This window comes from Solanum tuberosum, unplaced genomic scaffold (assembly GCF_000226075.1).
Source record: "Solanum tuberosum cultivar DM 1-3 516 R44 unplaced genomic scaffold, SolTub_3.0 scf00172, whole genome shotgun sequence".
Taxonomy (NCBI): Eukaryota; Viridiplantae; Streptophyta; class Magnoliopsida; order Solanales; family Solanaceae; genus Solanum; species Solanum tuberosum.
This window is the reverse complement of record NW_006239095.1, coordinates 531,396-549,636: the sequence shown is the minus strand read 5'-3', so window position 1 is coordinate 549,636 and position 18,241 is coordinate 531,396. Positions and strand designations below refer to the sequence as shown.

The window sequence follows — 18,241 nt, the reverse complement described above, 5'->3', positions numbered from 1 at the left end:
AACATAAATAAAAAATTGTGTGAATACTTTTTCGATAGCATTTATGACACTACAAATGCAAAATTGTTGAATGTGTTGTTTTAAAAGTAAAAAGATCATTATAACCATAAATTATAAGAACATATAGCTCAAAGCATCCCGTGTCGGGAAAAAGAGTCACACACGGTGAAATGTAGACCGTCTGCACTAACAAAAGCATATGTTGTTGATTCCACGACGTTAGCTCGTGACTTAGAAGTTATACGGAGATAATTTTACCTTTGCTCCGTCCGGGGTCCTCTTCATTTCTGAAAAAGTAATGGGAAAAAAAATGTATCTCATCAAATAATTCAGTGTACAAGTATCAAACGTTCACAAAGGGACGGTCCATATGAAGGGCTGGATCCAAAGGAATGTGATATAGATAGTCTGCCCTGATACAAGCATCAGTAACTAATTTCACGGCTAAAACAAGTGACGTATAAGTCATACGGAAACAACTTTATAGTTACAAACTGTTACATATGAAAAGCAAAATTGGTTTTGCTACATTCATGTTAAAGTCTATTGAATCATTCTAGTTCATGTAAAATCAGAACATTATGTCAAAGCGGAGATTTTCAAGGTTTGAATGCGAAGAAAGCAACTGTTCAACCAGTATCCACACCTCTACTCTACTTTTATCGTTAAAACTGGAATAGCTGATGCTGCTGCGAGGTAGCCATCGGATATGATACTTCAAAAAAGGAGGAGATTATGGTGAATCAGACAAAAAGAAGTTCAGCTTTAAGTTACTGGAAAAGTTACCACGCGTCTCAGGTGAAGGGGTAGAAATTAGAGAAGAGCAAACTGCCGAGCAAGATGTAAGCTGCACAGTATGTCCAAATAATGTATCCCCATCTCTTGCTAAGACGAGGAGATGCCATGACATATGAGCCAAACCAGTAGAGAGGAGGGCTGGCAGATAAGAATCGTGTTGAAACCTGTCAAAGTGATCAGAAGAAAGTCAGATATAGGTTTTGCCCAGGGTGTTTATCTAGGTTGACAAACTTCCTAACTTGAGATGAAACTAAAACTTTCAATCAACTAGATTCAGATTCTCATACTCAGAAGGCAGAGTTGATGCACAAAAGGAAAAAGTGGAGAAGGGAGATATCATTTCGTGCCAGAGGACAATGTGAGCACAAAAGTATAAACCATGTCCGTTATCAGCTGAAGAACTCAAGACTCCCCAGAAGAAGTTAAGTCTGTGTTTAGATTACAAGAACTTTTCCCTCTTTCGTTCCCACACAAAATCTTCTAATTTCAAATAATTCAAGATTTTTTGCAGAACTTCATTAGAGTGTGGCAGAGATTTTCTCACCATCTTCTCCACAAGAAAAAAAAGGAAAAATGGAAAAAACTATTTATTACTCGCAAATCTAATCTTTGACTGAGCAAAGGGACTTAAAATAGCTGGAAAGGGGAAAAGTAGGATATGGAGGCAAAATTCCTTGTTGCAATTACCCCTGAGGTAAAAAGGGGGTTAAAAGGGAAGATTGGTTGTATATTTAAGTTAGTTCAACATACGTTTAGTAAAAGGAAAAGGGTTGGGCAAATTGGAAATACTAAAGGGAAAGATTCAGTTCAATAATAGTTATCCCACCATTAAACCAAAAGCTAGGAAAATACACTCCTAGAATCACGTCGGTTTAGAAAAAGGGAAAGAGGTCAGCCAACCTGTACGTGCATGACAAAAAAAGCCGTTGCAACCATGAACACAAGGTGTAGAATGAAGGGAACAAGAATAATTGGTTTGAATCCTGGATTCTCTGATGCTTCATCTTCTGATGGCTGTACCACATAGTTCTCTTCTCTCACAGCTAGTTTTCGCCGTCTAAGAGAGTCACCTATCAAAAGTGAAGTAAACAATGAGCATTGTCTTCACATTACAAAATTTGAAATTGAGTCCTTATAAGAATGTGATGAAACATATAACCACTCATTTTTATGAGTTGGAAAGAAATAAAATCATATTAATTCACAGATAACAATGTACATCTCATCACAAAGTGCAGCAACATGAACAAGGAGATCACCAGAGCAAGGATTAGAAGTTTAAATGGAATGCAAACATTGAAAGGAAATGCGGGACAAGGAAAACTATAAGTGTGGGCAAGTGTATCTGAATTCAATGCATAACCTCACAACATTCAAAATGCTCAATCATAAGCAGAGTACCATCTTTGTTATACCAGCAAGTAAAATTTAGCAGTGGCCATATACTAGACCAGAAAATTGATGGTCCGTCGTTAGTTGTAATCAGAAAAAACAGAAACTTCCTCTCGTACATGATAAAAGCATACTTCTTATGGAAATGATTTAGTATCAAGCTATACCTTGCCCGGCATCAGATCTGTTTTCTGATGGAAAGCCAACACTCTTGGATCCTGCACTTCTCCCCAGAGGCATGGATGAAGCAGCACTTTCTTTATTTGGAGAGGATTCCCGAAAACCAAGTGAGACAAAAACCTCAGGCCATAGCTTCACATAATGTATGATTGTGCAGAGTGCAAGAGATAATATTGGAGATGCAAGAACAAAGTTTGGAATTTGTTTTACTTGAAAATACTTTAAGAAACCCACTCCCCTGAGAAAGAAGAAACAGCAAAGTCAGCCTCTGCTCTTGGCGGCAATCAACATTGAGTTTAGCTGAGGATACTGGCGTTTTACTTTTTCTACTCACTCTTTTCTTTTTATCCTTTATTTTTTTGGTGTCTAAGCTAAAATAATGCATGAGAATGATATCTATCAATAAGGACTACCTTGGGTATCACAAATCAGTTAAAGAACCAATGAGCGTTTACATGAACCTATTTCCTGTGACTACTGTCTGGCATCACCTTTCCTCACCAAAGAAATTAAACACAGCTACACAGGGTGAGTAACCGGTGGTCACTTGGCCTGACCAATCACCAATGAGAAATTTTCCTTTCTAGATAAATGTTCATTGAGGTCGTAGGGGCCCACCAGAGCCCCACCCAAGTGGCATCTCATTTCAAATAGATTGCAAAAAGTTAAAATTCAACCATACCTTAAAGAATTTTTCTGAACAAAAATTAACAGAAAAAGAAAACATTAAACAAAGAATATGATATAAATGGCTAAAAGTGGGAGATTGGAATGTGAGGGGAAGATCAAGATAGCTTTTAAGCCATTGTCTTTATAAATTATTAACAGAGAATATAGAGGCAACTATGGGTCTAAACCTTGAGTAGTTATTCTAGGGTATTATGACTTTCTAGAAGTACAAGAAATAAAAAATTGTTGTGGTATTAATCTTAAAATGAAAACAATCATACACCCAAAGTTTCAGCATAATAAGATCAAATGTAATTTAATATCTACCAGATCAAATTTAATGTGGAAGAGGCAAGTGAGAGTTTGAAAAGGTAGAAAAGGTACCAACATACCAATAACGACTTTGAATATAGTTGTAGAGTAAAGGAAGTCTTGCCTTGCACCAAGGTCTCATTTCATCTGAAGTGCCTCCCACACACATATTGTAGTAACCATAGGCTTGAAAAGCAATAAATGGGGAAATGATAAATAAGCTACGCAAAGCCCCAGAAAGAAGAACTAGCAAGGTCCCCTGGCAACATGTGGAAGATTTTGTCTGAGTAATCTTAAACAACCAAAACATCACTTTCTCTAGAGCTCTATGCTATATTTGTCGAATTCCGAGAACAATTGATGCTCAAACAAATGATAGTTCATAATAATGAAAACTACGAAGTAAACATAACGCAAGCCATTGAGACCTAACGTACTCCCTTATCCCCAATCTACATCTTTATTCTATATTGGAACGTCCCAAAGAGTTGACAAACTCTTTTCAATAAATTAGTTTACACTACTCTCACAGAATTCTGCAATTTATGTTCTTTTAACTATCAAATATAAAATGCTAAAACAGTCAAACTGACAACTTATACATCCATCTCCAGTCAAATAGTGCAACATAATATGGCAAGGAGGGCGTTCTGTAAGGAGCATGAAACTCCAAAACAACTTTGCTCAACCACCCTTAAGTTTACAAATATGGGATTTAACAAGAGTATTGGTGATCAGTTATTTCAGATCAAAAGAAGAAAACTGATCTATGGAAAGGAGAGAAAAAGGAGTAGTAAGGCATTTGAGTTTGAAAAATATTTGAGGGAGATAATGAGAGGAATAAAGTGGGTGGAGATGGAGGAATTGGTGCAAAAGCATGTACAAAATAAGGAATTAATCTCAATATTAATTCCTTTCCTATTTGTCCTTTGGCCAACAAAAAGAGCAAATTTGAAATGCCTTAGTCTCTCTCCTCTGCCTTTTTTTTTTTTAATTTTATATATCGCACATTAGAAGCCTCTTGGTCTCAAAGTTGGCCTTCTTGAGGTTAGAGTAATAACTGTAACCCTGCTTTAAAAATCGTGGTTGAAAAGCCTGACAGGCTCATCATCCATGAGTATATTTTGTTACCATTCATGGCATGCCAAGTTAAATAGAACTCCCTGAAGCTCCTTGGGAAGTAGTGTGCCAACTACAGCTTTCGCAAACTCTCAGTGAACAGTGCAGCTCAATTAAGTATGAGCATCTGCCACTTCTTCATATAGTGAGAACAATCATACTGTACTAAGCACTGATCCAGAAAAAAAGTTGCATTAGTCAAAGGAAGAGCAGCAACAGAGCAAAACTTACACCAGCATTTTTTCTAACAAAAGCTGCTTTATAGGACCTATGCATTGTCTGGAAACAAATATAGCCAGCATTAAGCACTCCGTTCGACCTTGCAAATCCAGTGAGAGCAAGCCAAAGTGTTGCAATGTTATTTGAACCCCTCATCAGATAATACAATCCTCCAATGGAACACAAAGCATACATACTCTCAGTATATCTGTGAACAGACAGCACAGAACACACTCATAACAAGTCTTCATAATATGAGGCGAATGCAAGGCAAGACAAAAGAAAATACATTGATGAGTAGAATATAGAGGCGGGATTAAGGCAAAACAATATTGTAGCTCTCAATGCCACCTCGGAATCCTTCAAGATAATAGCTGAGAGCCTGTGAACCAATAACATAAAAAAAGATAAGCAGATTTAAAAAAGCAAATAAATTCATAAATGTGCAAAGACAGTGTGAATCTGATGTATTATATAAGAATGAATATAACATATCATTATGAATATGTAAGTACCAATTGAGTAGTTTGTGCAAACAAGTGGAGAATGACTATCCAGAAACCATCAAAGGACTATGAGATAGCTCAATTGACACACTTGGCCTTCAATTCATCTCAAAAACTTGCAGTAAAATACTTGCACAACTTCCAAAAACTCATATTTGGGTTTAGTTTAAATCACAATAATGCCACGATGTTCTCCACAAACAAAATTTCATATAAACTACCCTATCAATTTCAAACTAACTTGAATGAACATTTAAGTTAGAGACATCAATCACTCCAGTCAAATCTTCTAATGGTTGTTATATGGAAGTGTTACACCAAATAACCCAAATAGAAAATCAAGAACAATGAAACAGCTGAGCAGGGTGAAACCATGTACAAATAAAAAGTGTTCTTGCCATATTATGCAAAGGACATCTGAAGTCCAAAATTCGAATCCATCATTCATGAGCTTATAGCTTTGAAGTTTGAGAAAATTCTCTATGATTGCTGCTTCAATTGCAAGACACTTTATGGGTTTGCCCACTGCAAGCCATTTTTCACTTTTCCTCAGAATGCCCCAAAAAAAAAATCCTTTCATTATGTGATGTTCACACACCAAAATAAAAGGTCAATTATACAGAGATTTAACCAGGAAAACATGAAAATTTATAGCATTTGAGCTATTGCAGATGTTCAATAATTTAGATTATTGAAAACTAAATTGATATTATACTTTTGGAGATATCCCAAAGTATAGCTTACGACTTATAAAGACCATCCTTGATGTTCCGGCAAATCAGTGATAGCGAGATAGAACTAATTGTGATATTAATAGGATCTTAAATACAAGTGTCAGGAGATCTTTCATTTTCATGTATCAATGGTCAACAATATCTCTTCAAAGTCATAAACTGATTCCACAGTCAAAATTCTACATACTGCCAAACAGTTACATGTTTAGTGCCAATCCAACTTATCAACTTTCATGCACTAACGTGGAAATTTTAAGAGTCCTTGCTATCCGATTCTTGAGATGTTGTGGCATTGAATACTTAATTTAAACCTAGAAGTTTCTCCACATGACAGAAGAAGGAACATACTTTCATAAAGAAGTAATACTTACTAAAACAAAATTGGACATTACCTGTAAAGATAAAAAGAAGCCAAAACAAATGCAAAGTTATTAAGCACATAACCAGATAATCCAAGAACAGCTCTCTGTCCAATAAAAGGTATCAATGGGGCAAGCACTGCAAAAACAAACATTTGAGGATTTTTCTCAATCTAAGAAATAACAATTGCAAAAAAAATAAAAATGCTGACTTCACCATGAAAACGGGAAAATGAAAAATACCTGCACGACGAGCATCATTCTTAATGAGCAAGATATAACTTTTGAAGCATGACATGTAATAGATCATTGATTTCACAGTTATCTATATATATACTGTAAAATGTCAATCTTGTTGTTTACATAGCCTCTATTAGAGCCTTTATGCTTAGCGGAATAGTGACACCATGTTTATCTATATCTATATCATGAAATGTCTCTCTCTACTTTCCAAGATAGGGGTAAAGTCTGTATACACCTACTCTCTCCAGACCCACTAGTGGGATTACACTAGGTATGTTGATTACTATGAAATGTCAATCATGTAGCTAAGTAGCTTACATAGTCTCTCTTAGCGCCTGTTTGGGCGCACAGCTGCTTTCAAGTAGTGCTTTTTCAAGTGATGTTTCTAAAAGTAATAGTACTTTTTAAAAGTCTTCGTAAGCACTTCTTCAATAAGCATTTGATGCAATTAGCTTATTAAGCATTTAAAATTTTTGCATTCACAAAATCAACCATAAAGTACACCTTTTTTTATGCTTCAATGCGATAACAAATACAAATTGCCTTTTGGAACAACTCGAGGAGGAGGTAGAGAGGTTGTTTCGGAAAGAACCTCAGCTCGAGTAACACACACCAAGAGCAGCTAAAACGAAAATACAGAAGTATGCTTATGATAAAAATGCGTGCATGCTTATAAATTATAATATGCTAGTATTATTAATTCACAAAATGATTGAAAAAAGAGAATTACCGGTTCGTGAAAGCAAAGAGATGCAAATCGGAATCAGAGGAAAAAAGGCGTAGTTCTGTTCATACTCATATCCACACTGCGCAATTCGTACAAAGTACACACTATCCCAAACAATGCTATCCTCGATCACCGATGCCAATCGCGGGAGGAGAAAGGGCGGCGAGTCGGGTTTCGAGTAAAAATTTGAACCGGAAAACAAACCGATAATGGACGTGGTGTTGGAGAGGCAGCTAGGGTTTATCGAACCGGAGGTATCGTAAGGGCTGAGCATTGATCTCCATAGAACTATTAGGGAGATTAGGACGAGCCTTGAAATGACGGCGTATTTGAGAACGAGACGAGTGTGGTTATAATGGAGATCGGCGGTGGATTTTCCGGCCATTTTCCCGGTGGCGGAGAAAGGAGGTTTACGGCGGCTTTAACTCGTCGGAGAATTTAGGACGGCGATTGTGTAATTATGTTAAACGGAAAATTGAAATGTTAGTTAAGCAAATCTAATTTTCCTTTTTTTTTTAAAATATTGCTTTATTTGATAAAAAAATTAATCATTAAAAATATAAATATATATTTTCCTAATCAGGGCAAAGATTAATTCAAAATGTTTATTTGACTGTTGTTCCGTTCGGTTTAATAATATTGCTTATCCTAGTAAATTGACAAATATACTTAGAGAAGTACGTTTTGTGAAAAAAAAGTGAAATTTGTTCATTTAGGATCTCAAAATACAGTAACATTCATAAGATAAGGAACAACAAATTAATTTTACGATTTTGGATGATGTTTTAACAAGTGTCAATTTGCGTACAGTTTATATGGCTATGCCAAATTGTCAATAAATGATTTAGATAATTGTAGATGTGTATCGTTAATAATGATATCAATACATGTTATGGCAAGTTACTAGCATTATTCATTGTATAACTAATTTGTACTTATTATAGGCGATTAGCTCTAATTATCTTTTATCTAACTTGATAATATGGAGAATTATTTATAAAATCAGCGTATAAAATTAAATTGGAGGAGAAATTAATGATTTATTAGCGTGTCTTTCTTAAAACGTCACTCTCTCATCCTCACGATGTGTCTTAATAAAAACTTGATTACATTTAATATATAAAGAAAAGCAATATGGACGCAAGATATGTGTCATTAACACATATTTATATCATTTAATTGCAACTTTGCTGCATTTTCTAGAATCTTGAATTTCAAAATTCAATTTCGTTTTTTTTTTTCTATTTTAACGGCTAACAGTAAATTACTTGATTTAATATATCAATACTAATAAGAGGTTAGAAACAAGAACTTCTTTTATCGATGTACATGCTTTCACGTTGAGGACATTTATGGAATTTCAATATCTAAATTTTAAAGGTGTTTTACAAATGTTTTTTTGTTGATAGTTTGGTCCAAGACAATAAAAGATTTTTTGTCAAATAAGTAGAATCCAATATGAATGAAATATTGATAACGCCATGAATCATATATAAAATACAATGATGTGTCATTTTTTGAGACTAACTAAAAAAGAAAATATGCCATATGACAAAAAAAATATATATAAGGCCATTTTAAATATAATTTATTGGGCTCATGCTAACACGCGTATATTAAATAAGTACGAATAAATACTTACCACGTGTCCATTGTAGAAGTGAGTACAACTAATAGGGTCTATATGTAGAGCTTATTAGAATCTGAAGCTAGTATCTTCTCACCAGCTTGGCTGACTACAACTTGGATCACTCAAGAACTTTCAAGTGTTAAAAGAAAATAATATAGTAACAATTGTAACTAATAAAATTGTTGTCACGTGATTAAGAGGTCATAGATAATTTTTGCATAAATATATGGTTAAATTGTATATAATAGACTCTTGTGATCAAGTTTTTCTTTAGGCCTTTATGATAACGAAAGCTTAGTGTATCAGATTTTTTTTAGTAAAATTTTTTTTATTCCCACTCGATGTTTTGTATCTATGTTGTTGTTATTGTTCTTTCTCGTAGATTTTATAATGTTTTTTTCTTATTAACTGTTATGTTTTCTTCATTGTCTTCTTCTTTTTTTACTTGAGATTGATGCACTTAAGCCGAGGGTCTTTCGGAAACAACCTCTTTACCTCCACAAGATATTGATAAGATCTGCGTACACTCTCTCATTTACAAGTTCTACTTAGTGATTTCACTTAATATATTATTGTTATTATTGTTGATGTCTGGTATCCACTATGAACATGTAAATTGGTGTGTGGTAATTATGCCACTACGTTGAAATGTTTGTTGGTTTATGGTAATGCTAATACGTTGAAAAGATTCACCTCGAAGGTAAAACACTCTTTATCAAACACGACTTTATATTCGAAATTTAAATCTAAAATCTTTAATTAATTATGAAAAAGTATGTATTACTTTACCACGATCATTAATGTGATACAATAGTAATGTTTAATGAATGAAACTTTAAAGAACAGCTTTGAGTTTGTTGGATTGAACATTATGGGCTTTTATTACATTTTTTTGTGACAGTTGGAAGTAGTTGTTCCTTTCATTCATGTGGTAGTCCTAGCTGTTTCTTTAAAGATATATATACATTGATTATACACTTATTATATATTGTATTCGTGTCCAGATTTTCGAAAATAGTTTTTCTATTTTTTTTTTATTTTTTTGGTTTCCCATCCGTTGTTCGGAGCTCGTATTGGAGCTACGACTAAATTCGGATTGCGCACTCCAGGGCCCATTCGGGGGTGACTCTCCCAACAAGATTTTCTCCATACCCAGGGCTCGAACCTGAGACCTCTGATTAAGGGTGAAACACTTCCACCAGTGCACAACAACTCATGTTGGTAGTTTCTCTATTTTTGTGAAGGAGTTTATTTGCATATATATGTTATTATTTTCAAATTCAGAATGACACTGAATATGTAATTGTTATACACACTAATAACAATTATAAAGCGTTACGGTTAGACAGATAAAAACCATCTTTTTAGTCAATTATTGGCTGAAATTGCAGAGATCAAGAAGTTCCTTCGTCTCTAAGAGGATCGTTTAGTTCAAAACAAGGACATTTAAATATAATTAAGCCCTAAATGAAAAGTTCCCATTTTTTAATGAAAGATATGTGGTTAAAAAGTAAATCATTAATTATTATGAAAATTTAATGCATTATGACAGTTGGAAGTTAAAATTCCATTAATTATGATGCAGACTTTTGCCCTATATATTAGGTATATGTATATTACCCTTATCCTAGGTACAATTTCTATGTACTAAATTTAGGTGACATATTTAAAATTTTGATCGTTAAATTTTCTTAATTTTGATTTAAAATTTAGATATATATATATATAATTTTAAATTTACATAATTAAAAATACGTAAAGAATATTACACACCACAATAATTAATTAGATATAGTGTGGACATTAATAATGAAAATCATGATCGAGTTTCGTTAATTATTATGAAAATCACGATCAAGTTTCTTAATCAAGAATGATCGATGTGATGTGTACATAGATAAGAATATCTAAAATTTTAATATAGAATATGATGTGATGTAGGTAATTCCGTAATGAAACTCTTGATAGAGATTAGAAAATGTTTTCTCTTTAACGTGACTTACGCGATATGAATTTGATTATTTGTAAATCCAATAGGAGTATTAAAAAAGGCATGTCGAAGATGATCTCATACTTTAGGGTATGTATATTTTTTGTCTATTAGTTATTAGTAAATTTTAATTTTTGGTTCTTATGATAAATGACTAATTAAACATATCTTCGATTAACTAAATTATATGCTTTTGGTTCCTTTATGTAATGTTATATTTACACTACTTTTATAATTTTATATACGAGGATGATAAGCAAGATTACAAGTTCAACGTAATACATGAATGATAAAATAACGTAATGGTCAATAATTCGTTAAATTTGTAAAGCTTCATACGCGAAGGGATAGCTCCAACGATATAATCAACAAGGGTCGTAGTGAATTGACTGAGATCCCTCTACCCAACCAAAGCTCTATGGTTCGAGCTATGAGAATGGAATTTTTTTTATTAGTATGTCTCCCCAAAAATGAACCCTGTAACACGTAAAATGAATTTAATCGGACTCTAATATAGATATCGAAGACTGAGTGAGAAATCAAGAAAAGAATCTCCAAATATAAGTTTGGAGATATAAAATTTTGGAGAGAGTTTAATTGAAAGGTACATTATTATGCTAAATTATTTCAAATTTTATCAACTAGAGAAAATAATGGGACCTAATAAGATTTTTAGGTTGAGCTAATCATTAAATTTAGCATTTAATGATGAATAAATAAGGTGACCCATGACCACAACCAATTTAATTAAATGAACATTATGGATACATTTTATTATTTTCTCACAACACGTGTTGGTTTTAGTTGCAATAAATTGATCACTTTTTCCATAAATACATTATTAATTAATAAACAAATAATTTCTATCCCTAAAATATAAAATATTCACTGCTAATTCTATTTCATAACATATTAGAGATAAATTGTTTTAGAAAAAAAAAACGTGTTAGCTATGAACTATTTAGCCCTATCTATTAACGACAAATTTCGTAATTAATTTCTATCCTTTATAAATTATTCATATATTTAACAAGTTGTATTAGGTATTTTTTCATATTTTTTAGTTACTAATCTCATTTATTATTAAATATTACATGTAATTATCTTTTAAGGCGTTAATAAAGTATTTACTTTTTAATGAATTTTATAAAATACGATTTTGACTTCAAAATAGCAAATACCAAAAAGAAAAAAATCTCTTGATTCAAGATCATGAATAGATCCAAAAATAGTCAGGATCACATGTTCATTGAATTATAAAATTATTAATTAATATAAAAAGATAATTCTTCTATCACATGAGAAGAATATTATGATCCAATCTAATAATCCATACACAAATTGGTACTTATGTGATCATGTCAAACTGGAAAAAATATTTATTTTCTCTTATAAGAGAGATAAAAGGCAATTATGGAATCGTAATTTGAATTTTATTAGTTCGAAATTTTAGCACAATGTGTAGTTTTATGAGTTTTGAATTTTAAAATGATAATAATTGAATTTAATATTTTGTACATATTTAATAAAATTTCAATATAAGTACATTGTTTAAGCAGAAATTACTGAGTTTATTTGAATCCATTTATTTAAGCATGTCGTTTCACTCTTGGCTGAAGGGTCATCAGTAGAACGCTCTTTGTCAAAAAAGTATATTTATTATATATATAGGCATGATATTACTGTATATTTTTATATATACTAAATCTCGAAACATCTAGCTCTTCTCTTAATTGAAGGGTGATCCGTTGAACGCCCTTCATCGAAAAATTATTTTGTATATAGGTCAAATATTACTTATACTTGTATACTAATCTTGAAAGTACCCTTAAATATTCTTAACGAAATTTCTAATTACGTCAGTAATCGAACTTGTATCCAAGTGTTTAGCTTCTTGCTCCACCCCTAACTTGGTCAGATGTTGAACTTCCCTCGTCAAAAAATTATATTATGCACATATGTTAAATATTATTCATATAATTATATACTAAATCTTGAAATTACTCTTATATATTCATTAATAAAACTCTTAATTTCTCTGCTGATCGAATTCGTAATTTATATTGTGGATCTACTCAGACAAAAAGATTCATCTAATAATAATTGTAATACTAAATGACAAATTTTATTTTTGTTTGGTCTAAATAACTAATTTTTATGATATAAAATTGAGTTAATTAACTAACTATTATCACGGATTAAACATACTGTCACGGGTTAAATCTGGATTTATCACGGGATAACATTTGAATATATTATTTTTTGTTTTATATATTTGGATTTTAGTCCCCCCAAAAAAATAATCCAAAAAGAAAACATCACAAACGAATTATTTTTTCCAAATAAAATAATAAATATACGCGGCATAAATTCAAAATTAGTCGGATATTGAAGTGTATACTCGTTTCCGTCAAATTATATCCTTACTTTCAACAAGAAGTTTCGAGTTCAAATTTTGGGAGTGAAAAGATTTTCAATGGGAGCACTTCTCGTGACATGAACCTGAATTAGTCGGAATCCTAAAATGAATACTCAGTGTCATTAAGGATTGTGATGTAATGAATATTTCTTCAGTATGCTTAACCAAACTCTATGAATAAAGAAAATTCCAATAGAGAACATTTTCCCTTTTAATGAGTCTTATACAATACATATTCAAATTAATCAGAGCTTCAAATGAGTATCGAATACCGGTGAAAAAAAATGGAAATTTTTTGGAAGATGAAAGAAACAATTCATTTCTTATTATGGGTGTATTTTTTTATTTTTTATTTTTCAAGAATTGGGACCATTTGATTTGAATGCAGTAGGTGACATTGTTAATAAATAATGAAAATGTCAGAATAACTGCTAGATAATAACACACCAAGCAAATTATATATTCGTAGATTTATTTTTACATTTCATTAATAAACAATAGTACTAATAAAAAAAAATCAAGGCTATTATATTCCAGTCATTAAGGAACTAAGTAGAAAAAAAAAACATTTACAAATTGCAATTGGTAAATTTTTTTTTGGATAAATTCTCTAAAAGGAGGAAAATATAAATTTAAAAGCAACTAGAAGTAAATAAATTCTATTGGTTCATAATTATATAGATTTTAAAATAGAATTTCACTTATATAAATTAATAATATTAAAAAGATTTACATTATTTTAACCTATATATAATTGAGCTAGGTAATATATGCCATAGTTTTCAAGTTACTAATTTCACTTTATATAAAATTGCTTGCAGTTTCCCCTCTTAAATAATCGAACACTATAAAAGAGAGGATCTACTTCATAAAACTACGTATTAACTAGGCAACATGTCGAATATTATAAAAAAATTCGTTGAGACTAGAATTACAATAAAACTCATCTTACAAAAAGTTATTAAAAAAATTAAACTTTGAAACTAAGTGAATAAATGAGATTTGATCATGAACTTTTTCTTGAGTAAAACATTATTTCAATAATTATATGTTGAATTATTGATGTGATCATACCAACATTAATATGTCAAATTTTGTCAGAATATCAAAGTTGAACGTTTTTGGACGAGATCAGTAGTATTACTAGGATAAGTGATCGGTAAGAGCAAGATTTGCGCTCATATACTCTAACATTTTCTGATCCATCATTTATAAAATTTTACTAAATATATTATTATTAAAATATTATAAAATAATGGGAATATAGTAACATTAGCACATGTGAATCCTCTAAAGTCTATAACTAGACAAATTTTTTACACTTCAAAAACTATACACAACCTATTTATTTCTATCTCCTACCACACCTATTTTTCTCCATTATTTTAGAACACATCACAATAAATACAATTATTGTCACAAAAACAAAGCATAAAAAGCAAACTTTCCCATCACCTATTCATTATTTTGTCTATACATCTTTCTTTCATACTCCCAAATTATTCCTTCAGGAAAAAAAAAAACAAATTGTTCCAAATGAGTTCAAAAAAACTTGTGACTTTTGAACTTTCTTTCTTCTTCTTGATCTTATTATTAGGGTTTTTGAGTGCGAGTCTCGATAAAGATAGAGAAGAATGTGCTAACCAACTCGTCGGTTTGGCCACGTGTCTTCCTTTTGTCAGCAGTGAAGCCAAAGCTCCCACACCGGATTGTTGCACCGGTTTAAAAGAAGTCTTAGACAAGAGCAAGATATGTTTATGTATCCTGGTGAAAGATAGAAATGACCCTAGCCTTGGTCTTAAGATCAATGCTACACTTGCATTAAGCCTCCCTACTTTATGTCATGCTCCCCCTAATATTGCTAATGTATCTATGTGCACCGGTAAGTACATGACATGTGTTTTTTTAAGCGATTAATTTCTATATACTGATATCGAGCCAAATGGAAGATAATTATGAGTTACTATACATAAAATAAAATTAGTAACCTAAAAAATAAAAATACAAAATACAAAATATATCAATTATATTGTAATTAGATTTATTTTGAAATTTGGAGTTGTGATTTATTTTGCAGATTTGTTGCATTTGGCACCAAATTCACCAGATGCTAAGGTTTTTCAAGATTTTGCAAAAGGAAGTTCTGCTGCTCCATCTGCACCAGGTAAAAAAAAGAAGAAAATCAATCAATTTTTTTTAATAAATTTAAATTAATTCTGTTTTTTTTTGTCTTTATCATTTATCTTTCTGTTTCATTTTATACAACCTTTTTTTCTTTTTTTAATCTGTTTAAAAAATAATATAAAACATTTATTTATATATAATAAATCTTTTAAAATTTTAACTTCTTATTTTACCCTCGATGACATGCTCTTATAGTCAGCGTCAGAGCTAGGAGGTTGTAACTTGTAAGGGATTCATCAACATCTTCTTTTTTTTTGAAAATTAAACGGTACATATAAGAGATCGAAATTATTTTTATGTATCTATAGATATTGGATTCCCTTGGTTTTATTATTGCTTATATTGCCATAAAAATGTCATGTCGTATCACTACCACATAAAAGAATCTTTTTTGAGCTGCTACAGTCTGTCAGTTTGTTGTTGTCGGTAATCATTCTAAATTGATGGACGTTTATCGATTTTATTCATCGAAAAGGGTTTTTAATTAGTAGTGTGTCTATAACTAATACCACAAGTGTTTTTCGTTTTAAATTTTGTGTTCAGTCAAACAGTATCGAGTTAAAATAAAGTAGAGTGAGTAATCTTTTTTTCTTTTTTTCCATTTTTGACCTTTGATTAATTTGTTTTTATTCAGTTAGTGGGAACTCTAGTGGAAAACCAGCAAATTCTTCAACAAATGATAAGAATGATGGAGGACATAGAAGGAGATGTATGGGATTTATAGAAATGACTATGGGCTTTTTGGTCATTTTGGTGCTTTCATATCTCACCTAACTTTTTAACACATAATTATTGTTTTTTTCAAAAAAAAAAAAATCACATTTGTACTTTTACCTTTTTGTGTTTCCTTTTGTGTTGTTGGCTTTTATTAGTGTGTCTTTTGTTTTCTTATTTTGTAACTCCAGATTTGTGATCTTCAATTCTTTGGAATATCTTTTTTCTTTTAGCTATCAAAAACAGAAAAATATATTTGCTATGTGTGAAAAACTTGAGTTATTATTTTTGGAATTTTTTTCATCCACGTTTCAATATTCAGTATTTTCATGAAGGCTTGATTAATATGTACACTTCAAATCGAATAGTGAAAATCTGAATTTGAGTGTGAGGTGTGGGATGTGGTGATAAATGGAATGAATTACCACATTATTGACGGATGAAAACTCTGGGCTCCTTATATGGTTGATCATAACTCACATCTAAAAGACAGTCTACGCCATATAAAAAATACAAGGTTCTCGTGTGTCACCGATGTGGTATCCCATTCTATTCATCACCCCTTCATCTTACTTCCAGATCCGAATATTCTTTCTTCAAGGTTCTATACTGTTTGCAACGTGCACATTCATGAATTGGAGGTATTTCCACCCTTCTTATCCGGGATACATCGGATTGGGCCTGGCTTTGATAATCATGACACATTAGGTTTTGAGCCTAACTCATAAAGAGAATTATCCAAACTATATAAGCAACCATAATGGTTCTCGTCTATCATCAATGTGATATTCCATTCCGCTCATCAACTAATATTAGACTCGAGTCCAATAATGATATATGCAAGGTAAATTTTGTAAAGAGTTATATTTACTCAACTTTTATAAATAGGGACGAAATCTAAATATAGCCTAAAAATGAAGCATTTGTGTAAAATTGGACTGAAAAAATAGCCCAATTCTACAAAGTCTAAAACTCAAACTAGCCCATACACTTGGCCCGAAAATGTACCTAAGAGGGGGTTGCTCATATGGTAAGCACTCTTCACCTTCAATTTGAGATTGTGGATTCAAGTCATCAAGAGATCAGAAAAGGTAAAAACTCTTACGGAGAGGTAAAACAAAACTTCTTGAATGTGACGAATGGATTGTTAACAATAAACGTGGGTGTTTACGTTGCATGGTTCGGTGTCTCATGGTTAACAGGGCCTCGACAAATTTGTGCAATATAAGATAAGGAAAACGGTATTTACTGTAATTTCTTATGTACTATAGTCAGAATTTGCAGCCTCTAATTAATGATGAATAAATCTTATCCATTCCATTCAGAGTTATGGTAGATGAATATAATTCCTTTAGTTTTAACCCAAAGTCTTGTGTTTGAATTTTATGAATAGAATTTCTTTATTGTTAATTTAAAGTCTTGTATTTGAATTTTGTGATTGGAAAAAATTCTAGTAGGGCGTTTCTCCCTTTGACAAGTCTTATGATGTTATGCGATGAGAACTAAAATTAATCGCGATATCAAAGTAGTAATCGAGTGAAAAAAAGTTCTCAAGTAAAAATAATATATGTAATTTTAAATTTCTCATTATTCATAATGACCTGATATACTGTCATACATTATTGATGACTTGTTTTAAATCATAAATTCTATCTTTTTTTTAAAAAAAAAATCTTCATACTTAATAAAACAACATATACAAATTAGAACCAAAGAATCACTTGATACGCGGAATGAGATAAACAAAAATATCCGAAACAGATTAGTTTTGGCTAAATTGGCTAAAAAATATCCCTCCTTCCAAGAAATTGCACTTTTTTTGGCTTCTTTCTCCCATGTAATCACAAAAGTCCAAACCAAACCCATCCTTCTTGTTCTCATATTGCTTCTCCCTCCAAATTAATGTACACCTCTTTAAGCACAATGTACAACCATCTAAAGCACACCTACCTCTTCCAAAGTTCAATTTCTTCAACAAAAACATGGCTTTCCATTCAACACTCCTATATCTTCTTCAAGACTTAAACCAATAAAACTGTACCCCCC

The 18,241-nt window shown here is 31.7% G+C and overlaps 2 protein-coding genes across 4 annotated transcripts; one reads left to right on the top strand and one right to left on the bottom strand.

The window, feature by feature from the left end:
- Positions 1-167: 167 nt before the first annotated feature.
- On the bottom strand, positions 168-7,709 carry LOC102605992 (GPI mannosyltransferase 2). 3 transcript variants are annotated; one of them, XM_015311672.1, is made up of 9 exons: positions 7,262-7,709; positions 6,322-6,427; positions 4,979-5,071; positions 4,702-4,897; positions 3,432-3,610; positions 2,358-2,608; positions 1,699-1,868; positions 787-962; positions 168-287 (listed from the first exon to the last, which is right to left on the bottom strand). In XM_015311672.1, exons 1-8 carry the CDS (start codon positions 7,641-7,643, stop codon positions 795-797), a joined length of 1,545 nt encoding a protein of 514 aa, XP_015167158.1. In that variant the 5' UTR covers positions 7,644-7,709; the 3' UTR covers positions 168-287; positions 787-794. The 3 variants fall into 3 exon arrangements, with proteins under 3 accessions (XP_015167158.1, XP_006354158.1, XP_006354157.1); XM_006354096.2 differs by lacking the exon at positions 168-287 and adding an exon at positions 415-689; XM_006354095.2 differs by lacking the exon at positions 168-287 and having other exon boundaries at positions 415-962.
- A 6,918-nt stretch (positions 7,710-14,627) lies between these two features.
- Positions 14,628-16,283, top strand: LOC102605660 (protein YLS3). Its single transcript, XM_006354094.2, has 3 exons — positions 14,628-15,179; positions 15,375-15,461; positions 16,116-16,283. Exons 1-3 carry the CDS (start codon positions 14,834-14,836, stop codon positions 16,253-16,255), a joined length of 573 nt encoding a protein of 190 aa, XP_006354156.1. The 5' UTR covers positions 14,628-14,833; the 3' UTR covers positions 16,256-16,283.
- The last annotated feature ends 1,958 nt before the right edge of the window (positions 16,284-18,241 follow it).